The 16,855-nt window shown below is 33.2% G+C and overlaps 1 protein-coding gene across 1 annotated transcript; it reads right to left on the bottom strand.

Annotated features, from left to right (window-relative positions):
• Positions 1-1,616: 1,616 nt before the first annotated feature.
• Positions 1,617-16,134, bottom strand: LOC136217458 (ferric reduction oxidase 4-like). Its single transcript, XM_066004057.1, has 9 exons — positions 16,002-16,134; positions 15,721-15,829; positions 15,457-15,633; positions 14,679-14,913; positions 14,245-14,572; positions 12,145-12,382; positions 10,542-11,227; positions 10,275-10,413; positions 1,617-1,788 (listed from the first exon to the last, which is right to left on the bottom strand). The coding sequence occupies exons 1-9, from the start codon at positions 16,132-16,134 to the stop codon at positions 1,617-1,619; spliced, it is 2,217 nt and encodes a 738-aa protein (XP_065860129.1).
• Positions 16,135-16,855: the final 721 nt, after the last annotated feature.

The following is a 16,855-nucleotide window of genomic DNA, read 5'->3' as shown; positions in this document are numbered from 1 at the left end:
TTCTTGTTCGAGGAGGGTATCTTAGATGCTCCACGGTGACTGGTTAGACTGTTTAGACTTGCTGTCGAGCCTCAGTATTATGGTTTCTCACATCTTCCTAGAAGGGAATCAAATAGCGGATAAATTAGCAAACTATGGTCGTCTGCAGCCCGAGATAGTTTGGTGGAACACAGCCCCAGACTTCTATTTTGGTCTGATCAGAGATAACATGTGGAAGCGACCTTCATTTCGTTTCACGTAGTTTTTTATTTTCCGCCTCTGTATGAATTTCTTTTCTAAATATAATTAAAAATTAGAAAAAAATAATAGAAATAATAAAAACGGAAAAGCAGAAAAATGGAAAAACGGAAAAAAATATTTTAAAAAATGAAAATGTGAACAAAGACAATGGTACAATGGATGGTTCTTGACGGCTGGGGTGCGTTGGCACCCCGTGTCTTCTGCCACCTTCTGTAGACTCAACTTCTTATAATTTTTTTTATGTTAAATATATATCTTTAAGGTATCAAAGAAGTGTCAAAATTACTTTAGTTATTATTCTCTATGCAAATCACAATAAAATGTTACTTTTGAACCCAATAAATTAATATATTATATAAGTGTTGGTATGTCTATTCAAATGAATATATTATATAAGTGTTGGTATGTCTATTCAAATGAGTGATTTAAATAATATTAGATTACTATATGTACTACAATCGGTTGATTGATATGTTTGCAATAAAATAGAATTAGTAAAAAGAAAGAAAATTTGATTTTATCAGCTTAAAGTTTTATTATAAATAAAAGCAAGAATTTAGTATTATTAATTTGAATTGGGATTAGGTTGTACATATTATCTTTCATTATGTCTACCAAATCCAAGATTTTTTTTTTCGTTTTTCATATTTTTTTTGTTTTTCCATTTTTCATGTTTCCGTTTTTCAAGTTTTCACGGTTTCTCGCTTTTCATTTTTTTTATTTTTTTATTCGTTTTTCACAAATTATTAAATGGGTTAATGGATCTACCCAACTAAATCGCGACCCAACTCATTTATTATATAGATTAGATGGGTCGACCTGTTTATGACCTAGCTTATAAATGGATAAACCCAACTTATTTATTATATGGGTTAAATGGGTCATTAAATGGATCATGACCCATTTTGACACCTCTAGTAAAGGGCGTTCATCTGTCTGACAAGTAACATAGGATCCAATCTTTTCTCCGACTTACAAACTCGAATCTGCACTTCAGCTAAGGTTAGTAATCTTATCTTTCCTTTCGATTTAATTAAATGCATGGATAATGTATTTGATTTTCGGTGCTATTTGCTTATGTTGTGTTATTATGATCTGACGAAACCTAATAATGGTATCAAAGCCACTTGCATTCTTAATTCAATCGAAAATGTGTTATATGTATGCGACATATATAAATCCATCATTTTGTTTTTTGTTGGTATATATGATATAACTAATCCTCAGACTTATATAATCATCATTGTAATATTGAACTATGAACTGTAATGCTTTGACTTTAGTAACGACGCTTTGTGAAAAGGGTTAGCTCCTAATCTTGAACTATAAATATACTTAATTCAATCTTCGTGTAAGTCTTCTTCATTTAGTTCATGTTAGGGTACTGAATTCCCTTCATCTCTTCTATCTTGTCGGGGTAACCCTTCATCATCTGCATTTCCCCTCATACTTGGGAAGATATCGTCATCACTTCCCTTATAATCTTCAAACTTCTCACTTAGCTCAAAGTCAACATCAATATTGTCAGTACTCTCAACCACATCCCTCCTATAATCATAATATTCATCGTTTGAATCATCATCATTAGTGCTTACATCTGTTTGGTGTGTTTCTGTGTTTAGTTAAGGGGATGGTTATGTTTGTGGAGGTAGCTGAGGAGATTGATGTGTTTGTGGAGGTGGCTGAGGAGATGGTTATGTATTTTGATGTGTTTGTGGCACTGGCTTAGTAGACAGGTATGTGACATGAGGTGATTATGGCTCTGATTATGGTGATGGTTGTGTATAAGGAGGCGATTGTGGAGTTGGCTGTGTAGCTTGCTGTGTATTATGAATCGCAACAGGAACTATCTCTTTAAATTACAATTCAAATGTCTTATATGGCTTATTGTACGTAGGTAATCATGTTGAACACATCCTTGTCATTCAATATATCCTCATACCATATACTCCCGCACAATCCCTATATCTTGTACCAAATCTGACATGTATGCACATAGCCTCCAAAGCTAATGTCTTGTAATTAAAACAGAGACATGTAATCCACATCTATCTCCTTAATTATCTTGGTTTGACCACCAGTAGACACCATGTATTCTTCTGTAATCATCCAATCGCCTCCATGATGAATGACTAACTTCACGAAGTCGGACATTTTCACAACCTATACTTCAAACAACAATTTCTAATCATCTTTTGACCATTATCTCCAAATAACCATGATCACAACTCAAATAAGAGTGAACAATAAACATGATCACAACTCATAACTATCTCCAAATAACCCAGTTTTACCTATACCAAAAGAACAATTTGAACTACTCACATTTCCATAGCAGAGCAAATAAAAAGTCAGAAACTAATATAATACTTCAAACAACAATTTCACATAAACCAGAGCAATCCTTTCAAATACGATTTCTCCTCAGCTTTCAACTACTAATACTTCAAACAACAAATTCTTCTCAATAATCAACCATTAATAGTTATGAAACAATACTTCAAACAAGAATAAACAAAAATATGATCACAACTCGTAACTATCTCCAAATAACCCAGTTTTACATACACAACATTTCCTCACTTTGCGAATCCCCTTCTTTTGTACATGCAAAACTATGAAATTCAACGTCTCTGGTTAAAGAATCAAAAGAAGTGAAAAAAAGAAATGAGAAGAAAATCTAATTGAGGAGTCCGATTTTATACATTGTAAGGCATGGAAGATACACTTCTTCGCCCGTTTTTGCTAGACTAGAACCAGTTGTTGTTATGGCTTGTTCTTTATAAAAAAGGACTACTTCGTTCACAAACTTGTGGAGAGGATGAATTTCGACTTTTGATTTCCTTTTACTGGTCTTATTTCGTTTGATCGGAGATGAAAAAGAAGGTTGTGAAGAGGAAAAATGGGTAGGGATGACGTTTTAGTTGCAAAATGAGAGAGAAGAAGACTTTTCAATTACCACCTTCAATTTATCTAGATAATAATGTGATGAGCACCTCTAGTAGAGCGGTAAGTTATGGTGTGTGTTACGGTTAAGATCTTTCTACGTGCTTTAACTCTATTAGACGCTACATAGGGGCAAGTATACCCCGTCGTATCAAGTAATAAATCCGGTTAAGACCAGGTATCGAATCCACGGGATTTATAACCACAAATATTAAACTACTCGACTCTATACGTTATCTAAGCGGTGAATACTTTAGACTTGAGTTTGGTGACAACTAAAAACTACTCCTAAACTATGGTGAAACAGACTTATGTAACTCAAACTCTAATGAAGTGTTACGGGTAGTGATAAGTTATAACATATGGCAAACAACTTGAAACATATACGATTAATAATTTACTCTTGCGAAGACGGACTATCTATAGACCGAACAACTCCGTGAGGTTCTAGGGTCGTGATTTCCCCTTAAGGCGACTCTAATTCTTAGGATCAAAAACTAGGCCCGTAAGTTCCGTGGCTCGTCAATTCCTACGATTTCTGGATTGTCAACTCCCGTAAGGCAATACCTATGTGAATCCTAGTGGACTTCGGAGCTCGTAAGCGACCTACACAATAATCAATTATAAGTATCAAAACAAGCAATAAATAATAACACGTATAGTGAAACCAAAATTGTAAATCATATATTATAAATATGGAACGCGTAAATACGGAATACAACCAAGCCTAGTACATAGAAAGAGTACAAGCTAATTAACAAGTAGAAAGGGAAGAAGAATCGACCCTTAGAACTAGCTAACCGGACTCAAAGTCGTCTCTTAGGACTTGGAGGTGAAACTCTCGAGCTTGGTGGATGCGGATGGAACAGAACTTCGACGGCGTGATAGAAGGAATACACAAGCTCTCAAGGTGATAGAGTTTTTATTACATGAATTCTGAATGTCTAAATGAGTGCCAAGCACCCTTATTTATACAAAAACTCAGACCTAGGGTATAATTGTAATTACAATTGTCTTGAATCTCTTTCACACAAGGAAATAGAAATCAGAATCTGGGTGACACAACGTGTCAGGGGTATGACACGCCGTGTCACCTGATGCGAGAACTGTTCGTTTCTTTTTTCAATTCGACACGGCATGTCCTAGGGTCAACACGTCGTGTCACCTGATATGAAAAAGTCTCTGCCCGTTTTTGCACTTTGACACAGCGTGTCACATGGTCAACACGCCATGTCACCTGATGTTACGAATTTTCTGCCCAATTTTGCAACTTGACACGGCGTGTCATGTGGTCAACACGTCGTATTGACTTTTTGACCGATGCGGAGTTGATTGACATCTTGATCCGAAAAAGGAGAGTCGACACGACATTGACTTGACACGCCGTGTTGACTGGGTGACACGGCGTGTCACCTGCTGCAAGGTCATTTTTCCTTCGTTTCACACGGTGTTGAGTTATTCTTTGATAATTTCTTGATCCCTTTTGATTCCCATGGCCTGTAAAACACTATTACTAGAGCTAATTTATTAATATATGATAAAATTAAGTGCAAGTGCATATTCTACTCATTTATTTATTGAAATGTTTGTAAATTTAAGTACTAAACGTAATTATTATCCTTGAAAATAAACCGTAAATCTTCAAAAAAGATAGGGGTAAAACGTCCCTATCATAATGCCCTTGGCAGTCACATGAGTTCTTTGCCATGTGATCACCAGATAACGAGATTTCACGATTTGTCTGTCATTGCTAACGGATTGAAGACGAGGTACATGTTTGCAAATTTTTAAACCATATGATTTATGATTGAAAATTGGTATAACCATTTGGTTTATTTTTGCACTTTTCCCTAATTACAATATAGCTTGTAATTAATTATAACTAATATTATATGCATATAGTGTTTTAATTAGAATGAATGAATAAATCATATCATATATATTAATTCGATTAACATATATTATTTATTGTATAAATGATAATGTTTATATATATATATATATATATATTCTATAGAATTAAAAGAGAAGTGGGATATCAACAGTAAAATGCAATCAATTTAGAAATTTTATATCCTTATAATTTTGACAAATTGACCATCTATCTACTTCAAAAACGACTAGCTTCTTTGGAAGGGAGAAATGTATAGAAATAGGGTAAATTACATCTATGGCCACTGAAATTTACCCATTTTAACATTATGGTCATTGAACTTGAATTCTTAACGATATGACCACTGAACTTTAGACTTTTTTAACATCGGTGACCACTCAATTTTAACTAACTCCTCAAAATGAAAATATTCAAGAATTAAAGTTGTTCAGAACGACATTTACTATGAAACCACACTTTTTTGAGCTTTCTCTCTCTAAAAATTTACTTTCTCTTTTCTAACCAAACAACACCTAAATGACCTCAAAACAAAAAATTTCAAGAATTAAAGTTTCTTAGAATATCATTAACTCTTCGAATTTTTTATTTTGAGGCCGTCAACGATTTTTGAGGTGTTGAGTGGCCACCGGTGTTAAAAAAATATAAAGTTCAGTGGTCATACTGTTAAGAATTGAAGTTCAGTGGCCATGAGTGTAATTTACCCAATAGAAATGAATGGAGACTGCTGCAGTGGGTGGACGCCCAAATATTAATGAGAGACACATATTAATTAATTATTGTTTGCACCATAATTTGATTTTTTGGCACTTATATATTGTTAATATATGGCTTAATGCACAAATAACCCCCTGAACTTGTCCAAATGTTGCAACTGCCCCCTCCAACTTTCAATTGTAACAACTTACCCCTTAAACTTGTCCAATTGTAACAACTTACCCCTTCAACTTGTCCAATTGTAAAACACAACCCCAAATTGCTAACATGGACTGCAATTGAAGAAACACGTGAAATACAAAATATGCAACGCTCGTGGAATATGATAATCAGATCTTTGGCGTGATACGAATCCGGGGAAACTTTTTTACGGTTGCTTCAAATACGGGGTAAAAAAATTTCCAATTTGGGGTTATGTTTTACAATTGGACAAGTTTAAGGGGTAAGTTGTTACAATTGAAAGTTGAGGGGGGCAGTTGTAACATTTAGACAAGTTCAGGGGGTTATTTGTGTATTAGGCCTTAATATATTAATTGGCCTAACTTACGTCTAAATAGATTTTTTAAGAGTGAATCTTAGGGGAAACCAATTTCCTAAGGTGAACCTTAGAGGAAACATAAGGTAAATTAAAAGGGAAATCAGAAGGTTATTTAATATTTTAACGTGTATTTTGTGAGCCAATTAGAATGCAGGAAATGTAGAAAGTGTCATAATCAATTTCATCGTGGAAGTCAAAGTGGAGCGGTTACTCAATGTGGTGGAGAACGTGGATTAGTGGAAAGAAACATGAAGTTACTTCCAACGTCTATAAAAGGAAGAAATCACGATGACAACGCCCAACTCGCCAACTCAACAACTCAAGAGACCCAAGCAAAAACTCTAGCAAATTATCCTTAGACTTCAGCATCTTTTACAATTCTCAATTGTTCCCTTAGATTTAATTTTCAGATCCAAAGTTCATTCATTTCCCAGTACATTTTTTATTTTATTTGTTGTTCAATCATTTCTGTAGGGTCGGTATCGTTTTGATAATCGAATCTTTTAGGAATTTTTGGTCTCTTTATTCTTTACAATCGTTTGTTACGTAGAAGTTAGAAAGCGCACTCAATTTCATTCCATAGTTTGATAATACTATAATTATCTGGCACGTCCGTAATTTCCCACGAAAGAGCCAAACAATTATTAATATTTTTTTTAAATAATTTTTTAATTATTAGGAGTAAGTAATTTTGTAGTATGCACATAAATTAAATTACCATTTGATATTGCATAACGACAAATACCACGTGAGTTGGCCTCACTGAGAGATGGTCAATCACGTGAGTCTTTTTTTTTCTCTTCTATTTTTAGCAATTTTATTTTTCCAATTTAGTCATTTTTTTCTTTAACAAACGTAGATAAATAATTGATCACATCCAGAAAATGTATAAAATTATTTCTTATAATAAATTTAAACCTTTTAAAGTATTCAAATAAATACAGACCTTATAAATTTTGCATATTTCAAGGTCGAAGAAGAATAAGCATAACGATCCAACAAGGGATTTAAGCACAAATGATATTGATTTGTCTTTGTCAAATTTGTTTTGATTGAATCAATTGGATTAAAGTACGTGTACAATGAGTTAACGATGGGATGAAAATGATTGATTGCTTTCCAATTTAACCTGGCTAACTATGGTGAAAGATTAATTTATCTCTATTTGTTATTCAAATTTGAATTTTACCTACTCTCTCACCATATTACAAATTGAATATTCTTTTTATTGAGTTATGTTTGTAGCTTAAAAAGGTTTTCAAAGCATCATCTCATATTGTGCATAAGACTTTTAAAAATGTCTTCAAATGGAACTATATGTTAGGTTTGATGATAACTTTCACAACTATTATATTTAGCCATCATGTTTCTTAATTTTTAACATGATATATTCCTAGATAATTCTTTAAATTATGTTATGTTATTATATTTTTTTATTCTTCTTATTAATTTTGTTCTAAGTATAAATTATCTCTTTCAAATATCCGAAGCAACGCGAGGGAGTTGTCCTAGTATATATAGTAATTAGGAATTAGGAATTACTTACCTGATTAGAATACTAACTCCTAATTCGATTAGGACTCAAACTAAGGAAAAGAAAAACACTTAATATATCCCATACGGGCATAAATTTCAGCCAAGACATTTATGTGAGACATAAATATTCCAAACACTAATTTCTTACCCTAGCTGATTTTTGTGAGATTTTTCTCACACCGCTCATCTGTTCGCGTTCGTATGGATCACCAATGGAGGCACTCCTATTTTGGATGCTCGCTTATTTATTACAACATGATTGTTATTTTAGAGGATCACTTCGTACAACTGTAGATCAGTTCAAGAGGTAAGCACGATTGAACTTCTTGATAGGTTTTAATTTATGAGTTAACAGATATAACGTGATCCATGGTTTAAGGGAATAACTTTTTAAAATTTTCATTTTGTCAATCTAGATCTCTAGTATGCTTTTGGTCCTAACAATTAACCTAAAAGTAATAAGAATGATAAAAAAAAAAAATTGAGTTCATACCTAGAGATACCCTTCCTATTGGTATCTTCCCAAATATCGAACAACATTTGGATGGTTACATTATTGCAACATCTCAATCTCACCTCGAATTTCTTCATATTAAGTAGGATCAAAATTTAATTCAATATTGAACCCAAGCAATTTAAGTACTTGATTATATGTGGAGCAACAAAGAACACTCACCCCCATCTAATGATATAACCTTGATACCAACCAAATCTAAATTCCGGAGCATTAATAATCTAGTGAGTGAATGAGTGAGAAGAAAAGGGGATAGACTTGGGCTGGATGAATCTTCCATAAGAGATCAATTGTCGCTTTAAAAGAGCGCCACCATCATTGAGGAGGTAACCACCGCTACTTAGTTTCTAGGGATTCACCATAGAGAGAAGGCTCCAAACAATAAGGGGATAAGAGGAAGCATATTAGGAAGGTGGATGCCAAAATGAAGAATGTTTAGGTTTAAACTTAATTAGTTTGTTTTTAGGGTAATTAATTTATTAGTCCCTATATTTTGACAAAACACACTGTTTAGTCCCTGTATTTTCAAAAACACACGGTAAAGTCCCTAACGTTTTTCTCGGTGAACTGTTTAGTCCCTAACGTTTTTCTCGGTGAACTGTTTAGTCCCTACCGTTAGACTCTCATGAAGATTCTGTTAGTCAATTTGGATTTGCATTCTTCTTTTCCTTTATTTTCCTTTCTTTTAAATTCTAATGCATCTGAAATCAACTTTAAGTGTTATTCTTCTTGATTTTCTTCTTAATCGTTCAAGTTCGTAAGCATTGGGTCTGTTCTTTTTATTGTTCTCCATACAAATAGCTTCTTCTTCTAAATTGGATTTCCTCTTCTGAAGTTTGAAGGTAAATAGTAAAGGATAATTTAGTCATTTTCGAAGTTATAAACGATAAAAAATCTAACAAACAGACGGAAGGACTAAATAGTTCACTGAGAAAAAGGTTATGGACCTTACCATGTGTTTTTAAAAATACATGGACTAAACAATGTGTTTTGTCAAAATATAGGGACTAATAAATTAATTACCCTTGTTTTTATAGGAAAGTTAAGAAAACATTAGAGACATGGATTAAAACATCCAACAATTTTGATTTGTTTTATAATATGGTTTGAGTTTTATTTTGGTTTCTTGTTTTGGATATATATATATATATATATATAAGTTTGTTTCCTTAAGGTTTTCCAAATTCGTAATCTAACTAGATGAAAATAGGATACAAAATGACTGAAAATAGGTTTATACGTATGATACAACCTTTACCCCATATCACATCTTGGTATATAACCTTCATTTTTGCACACAAAACCACCTCACTTTATGGGTGACCTTCAACTTAAGTGTAGAGCCGCCAAAAATGAATGGCGAACCATAGTCAACCTGCCGCATACCAATTTAACTCATCCTTTAAGAAAAGTGAGATCCATCCATTTTCTTAGACTCATTTTATCTCTCCTTCATGCCTATTCTCTCTCTCTACCTCTCCATTCCACTCCTCTCTCTCTTTCTTATCATGAACTTTAAAATTCCAAAAATACAATAACCTACTAGCATTTAATCAAACATCATAAAGTTTAAATTATTTATTCAAAAATCAATTACTGATTTTTCACATTGTCAATATATATTTTACATATGCATATTTTCCCTAAAGGCTAAAACGCCTAGCTTTGTAGACTCTTTTGTTTGGGTTAATTACAGACTATCCAAACAAAGTGATGAGAACTTATTATTATCCAACTAAACCTGTCGCTTAGCTTTCGTACATTTATGTTCTCGTATTAGCCACAACACACAACAATATCTATATTTCATTTACAATAATAGAAAGTATATATATCCATCATCAGCTAATAGTGAATAACCAAATTCATCTCGTCATTCGTCGATAGATCACCAGCTAAAGCTAATGGATTCAAAATAGAGATTATCTGCCAAACCAGAAGAACATATTTTTGCAACTTCATGTCTTAAAGTCCTTGGCCCACTTGCTAACACTCCAACATCATCTGATCCTTTGCATCCCAACAAAATTCCTGCATAGTCACGTTTATTATAATTTAATGTCATAGAACCAATTGAACTAAAAGCTTAAGATCATAGTTAAAGCCCAATTATAGATCTTATATGAATCTCTGATACATGTCAGCATCTAAGAACTTACCTTTGAGATCTGGTCGAGCACCAAAATTGGTTGTTTCGACAAGCGACTGGCGAGGAAGGCTTTCGACCTCAGCGGGAGTTTCCATTTCCATTTCCATTTCAAAGTTCTGAATTTGTTGCGCAATTGCGTTTACATTTTGTTTCTTACGCCAAAGGAAAACAACACTAGATAGGATGACAATAGAAGCACACCCTAAAAACATATCCCAGATTACAAAAAAGGAGTAATGGTAAATCTTATTAGTGTTTTTATCAATTGGGTAAATGTAGTAGCGATTAATGATGGCTAATAAGAGGAGGAACATGAGAAATGATGATGCAATTATTGCAGCAAACCATAGCCAATTGTTGGGTCCAAGAGGTGAAGTTACGGGTGAGTCTTTCGGGTGTGGCTTGAACCATTTTGTTTCGGTTTTAGTGTTGTCTGTAAAGGATGGTTGTTCTTGATCTTTAGTGATATAAGCTTCAATTTGTAGCTCAACTTGGTTCAATATCTGTGAATCGGAGACATTCATAGGAAGCAAGAGGTCTAACATAGCAATATCAGCAGCCTTCTTAAATGCACAAATCAGTAGGACACGTGGAACCTTCCTGTTTGGTTTTCTGCTTTCGAAAATTATCTCCCGGATTATGGAGATGAATGAAGCGATACCGCTGCCCCCACTAATCATCACCAGTAACTCATGCCTGTTTCAAAATAATAATAATAAAAAAATATGTATATAGTTTGTAAACACCGATATCATAGATCTTATATTAATTATTAGTAATACACCCAACTTATGAATTGGTGTCACATATAGTGGTGTAACCGAGCCGAATCCTAGGTAGACTCGGTATTGGCTCGTTAATATCTCGAGCCGAGCCTTCTCGAATCGAGCTTTGACCGAATCTGGCCGAGCTGAGCTTCTAACGAGTTTTAACCAAATTCATCATTTATGCATAGAATAAGTAATATAAAAAATAGAAAAGTAGCATACTTTAGATGAGTTTAAAATATTTATAAAGTAAAACAATCATGTTATTGTCGAGATTCTAGAACAGTATATAGTACTTGTGATCGGAAAACACAAGCTCGGAAAAAAATTTCAAACAATGACATATATATTAAACTTTGTAATGTATTTTATTCCTTATCAAAACCTAATTGTCTCGCTAACGATTCAAATGTCTACGCTTTTTTTTTGTATGGGTTGAATCTTATTTGAGTTGTAAATGGTAATAAAAACTAAACAATGAAATATATATATATATATATATAGAAATTAAAAATAATCAAGCCTGCTCGCGAGCTTTCCAGCCGAACCTGAGAAAGCTCAGACTCAATTCGTTAGTGCTCGAGCCGATCCAAACTCGAGTCGAACCCTATCGAGCCGAGTTTTGATCGAGCTTTCACCGAGCCGAGTTCAAATAGTTTGTGATCTCGTTTGTACCCTAGTCACATGTATATATTAATTCTTAATATCAATCAACTTCCATTACTTATAATACACACAAATTAAGGGTTATATTTAATGTTGACATTTTATAGAGAAGATGACAAACTTTATTATTAGTATTATTTATTTATTTAGGGTTTGATAAGGAAAAGAGAAGAAATGGACCTTAAAAAATGAGATGAATTGGGTCCATAGGGTCCTTCAACAGAGATCTGAAAATGCTGAACCGAAGAAGAAATTTGATTGAAGAGTTTTTGAGACCAACTTCCTTCTCTTTTGATGACTACACTAACAACATCTGACTCCATCTCACTGTTTGAACTAACAGTAAAAGGGTGCCATTGCAGCTTTGAAATGCTTGGAACATTCAAAAACATTATGCTCGTCGGATTGTAATGCAACCCTGTCCAAACAAATATTAATTAAATCTCAGATCATATTACAAATACATTATATGAAAAGATAGTCATGGTTAAATATAACTATTAACATAGGTACATAGTAAAATTACACGTGATTCGAAAATACGACACGAAACTGATCTTAATTAGGTTGATACGATTATAATACGATTTTTTTTAGGTTGGATTAGGGTTCACTCGTTTGAAACTAGCATGATATAATTGATACCATACAAACACAACATTAACTTGACATCCCTAAAATTTATAGAAAAATAAAATTTTAAGAAGTGGACAAAGTCCAAAATTAAGGGGGCAATATAGAGCAATTAAATTTAATAATAAAAGTTAATTTTTTCTCTCAAAATAATTAATGGGGGGCAATTGCCCTCTTCTCTATTTATGATTTTGTCTATGCTTGAACCCAGCTTTGCTTTATATATTGCAATTTAGAATTAAAATTACTCTAACTTGGAAATTTTCGGATATTATAATAAACTAGGGATGAGATATAAAAATATCTTCGATGTTGGTAGATAAGAGCGTTTTATCCCAAACACCATAAACGGTACATGTTGTGTTTGGCAAATAGCTGTTAGCTGTTGGCTAATTATAAAAACTTGTTTAATAAAAATTCGATGTTTGTTAATAGTTGTTTGTGTAAAATGACAAATAAGGGCATGGTAAGACATTTATTTGAAGTTAAAGGGTAGTAATTAGGGGTAAAAATATCTTTCAAAAGAGATGAAAGCTTGTCCAAAATTAGTTTAACATCTTTTCGTTAAAGACCGCTATTAGAGGCTTGACTAGTCAAAACTTCTAAAACGGCTCAAACCTCTAATTTTACCCCAAAAAACTCTTTACCAAACAGGACCACAATCACACCACTATGTTTGTTGGATATTTTACCCCTAATTATAATTATACGTATACTCTACACATCCCATAATTTCGTTGTTTCTACTTCATTCGTGCTTCATAATATCATTAATCAGTAACATGTCAAAAACACGTCTACACATATGTATCTTTTTTATTAAAGTTTGAAAAAAAATATACACGTCTACACCGTATAAAAAAATTTCACATGCATGTCTTTGATCCGCTATTGATGAATGATGACGAAATTTATAACAAGGTAAAGTGCTTTGCTAATAATGATTTAGAATCGATTCAACTTTCAAATATTACGAGTAAAATTAGCGCAACTTGCTACTAAAAACAACAAGTGATATTCTATTGGGATAGGAATAAGGATAAAAGTTGGGATAGAGATAAAGATAAATGGTTGGGATAAAAATAAAAATATGATAGTCGAGAATTATTATTCAATGTTTAGTATGTGGGATAAGGATAGTGATAGGGATAAAAATAATATATTTTACTATTTTAACCTTATTTAAACTACGTTAAAAATTTCATATTTTACTATGTTTAGTATGTGGGATAAGGATAGTGATAGGGATAAGATGGACTTTTCCATCCTATTAAAATCGCAGGAGCTTATCCCACCTCTAATATGTTTAGTATGTGGGATAAGGATAGTGATAGGGATAAAAATTTCATATTTTACTATGTTTAGTATGTGGGATAAGGATAGTGATAGGGATAAGATGGACTTTTCCATCCTATTAAAATCGCAGGAGCTTATCCCACCTCGTTATACCACCCCCTTCTTGGATATAGAATTTGAGGGATAAGAGGCTTATCCCTCATCTGTCTCACACTTCTATCTCCCAAACAAACACGGGATAACTTATTTCGTGTTTTTTTTATCCCTATCCATTTTCCTATATTCCTTCTAATTAACAAACACCCCGTAAAGGTTTATGGTTGGATTGGAATTAATGAATTAGTTAATTACCTGGATGCTTAGAGAAGTTGAGCTCGAGAGTTCCAGATGGCAAGAGTCGAGCTGAAAGTAATCTAGCATGTTGCATAGATTGTAAGAATCTTAAGTATCGATCAATGAGGAAGAGGAAGATTCCAGGAAGAACCATACAGAAATAGGCAGCTCCAACATGTAAAGCATAGAAGATTATGTAGACAATGTACAAATGGTGTGTGTAGAAGAATACTTCAAACTTCTTACGCCTAGTCGAGTAAAAACTCGTCACCCACATTCCCAATGCAAATACGATTGCTATCTCTCCCGCTACATTTGACACGTATGTTTGACTCCATTCTATCATCTGCCAAAGAAACCATCCAAAAATTCTTTAACTCGATCAAGAAAAACTAAATAAAGATCAAAATTTTAGAATAATTTGGAGAGAACGAAACAATAATACTACGTACCTCAGCCATTTGATGAGTCATTGCATAGTATGTAATAAAACCTATGGTATGTGCAGAGAAAAGAACCATGGAGATATGACCTAGCCAAATATGATACTTGATACTTGATTCAGATGTCAGTCCAAAAATACCCAAAATTGGAGATCCTCTAGTTACTGGAAAGAAGAGAAATGCCCAGGTTATATTCCCAATGTATCCCAGTCTAAGCGATACACTTCTGAACTTTGATTGCCACCTATATATATACATGTACAACCCCAAATTAGTCCGAGAAATTTTACTATACTCCCGAAATAATAGTAGCAGAACCAGAAATCATGAACTTGGAGGCTCAGTGCATAAACATTTTGTTGAGATTTGGATTCTCTGATTCAAAGTTTGTTTTTGACTAAGTTCGGTTTTACTAGGTCTTTAGTTTGTTAGTTTAAAATCTCCATTTTTGTTGCATTATAAGCTTATAAAAAGGTCATAAATCTGTATCTTTCAATTGTGCGGAAATTAACAGATTCAATATAATTGTTAGCACCATGTTTTGTTATTAATTTTTTTAATTTGTTTTACTATTGAATTTCTCACAACTCTGTCATAACAAATTTAGCGACAAGAGTTTAGCTACGGAGTTGGGCGAAATTCTGTCAGTAAACATTTTTTTATTTGTTTTACGGTTGAATTTGTCTCTGACATAACAAGTTAGTGACGAAAATGTTATGCTTAGTTAGCGACGGAATTGGGCGGAGTAATCTTATGATTAAAGAAGTAATTAAACGGGAGTACTCACACTTCCACTTTGATCCCATGGTTCATATGAAGATTACCAAAACTGACATAAACGTAATTAGCAAGAGACCAGATCAAGAGTACAATAAACATAGCTGAAAAAGCAAGCTCCACTGCTGTTACAATCCCTAGAGGATTCAATACCACGACTGGCCGTCTCCAAAACGACAAACCACCGCTGCACACATGTATACGATTTCTAATTAGATTAATTAGAACTCGTACTGATTGATTGATTGATTGATTAATTAAAAACAAAGATAACCTAATTGTGGAAGTGGTTATTCTTGCTTGTTTCTTCTGAAAATGGAGATAAACAGATCCACAAACAGCTATCAACATCACAGGGAATGAAAATAGAAGAAGATTTCTTCCTGCACGACAAGAATTAAGAAATGTAATTAATGTTAACTAAAAGATTTTGTTACTCTTGTATTAATTGAATCAAAACATCAAACATTATGGAACAAATAAATTTCTCTAGAGAGACAAATATTATGGAACGGAGGGAGTAATTAATATATTAAATATTGAAAAAACATTAACCTTGTGACTGAAAATATGTGGACTCGAGATCGGTCTCTAAGGTTGGAGTCCAGTTGTTTTTGTATTGCTTTGTTGGAAGCAAAAACCAAATAAGGATATATCCAACAAATAACAAAACAATTATTACCCTCATTACTCTGGTGATTATCATTTTTTTTTGTGTGTGTATCTGTATCATCTTCTACAACCATTTATATACTGCAGAATAGCCTCCATGGTCAGAACTTAATTAATACAAATTGCAGAAGCATCCATCAATCATACGTTCTATTTATCATTTTATAACATCAAGGGTCGGTTTGTTTTTTATTCTAAAACTAAAAACTTTTCAGGTTAAGGTTAAGGTTAGTTGTTCTTATTTTATGTTGCGAGTAGCTGTTAGCTGATTTTTGTGTCATTTGTTTCTCGATTCTAACCAAACACATTTATTACTCTCTTTGGAATAATAGGAGTGACCATTATCGTGTTCGTGTTGCGTCAATGAGTTAACCCTAATCCAACTCAAAATACCTAGTATTATAATCGTGTCAACTCAATCGAATTAGTCTCGATTGTGTACCGTATTTACAGGTCACCTGTAATAAGTCAGAAGGTTAATACCAACATTTTTCTAGATATGTTGCTAATAGTGCTGTAAACGGTTATGAGACTGATTGAACTAAAAGTTTGGTTACTCATTTTCATACTCACGTTTATCTTTTTACTTCAAAATGAGAGTTTTAGGTGTTTGTTTAGTGACCACATGTTTGCCTTTTACACCTCAAAAGTAGTCTTTTACAAAATTAATTTTTTCCAACAGCAAACAACAAACAATAGGTAAATCAAACCATCCCTAAGCTTATATTTAAGGTCCA

Source organism: Euphorbia lathyris, chromosome 2 (assembly GCF_963576675.1).
Source record: "Euphorbia lathyris chromosome 2, ddEupLath1.1, whole genome shotgun sequence".
In the NCBI taxonomy this organism is placed as follows: domain Eukaryota; kingdom Viridiplantae; phylum Streptophyta; class Magnoliopsida; order Malpighiales; family Euphorbiaceae; genus Euphorbia; species Euphorbia lathyris.
The sequence above is the reverse complement of the archived record's forward strand: the minus strand, read 5'-3'. Positions and strand labels throughout refer to the sequence as shown.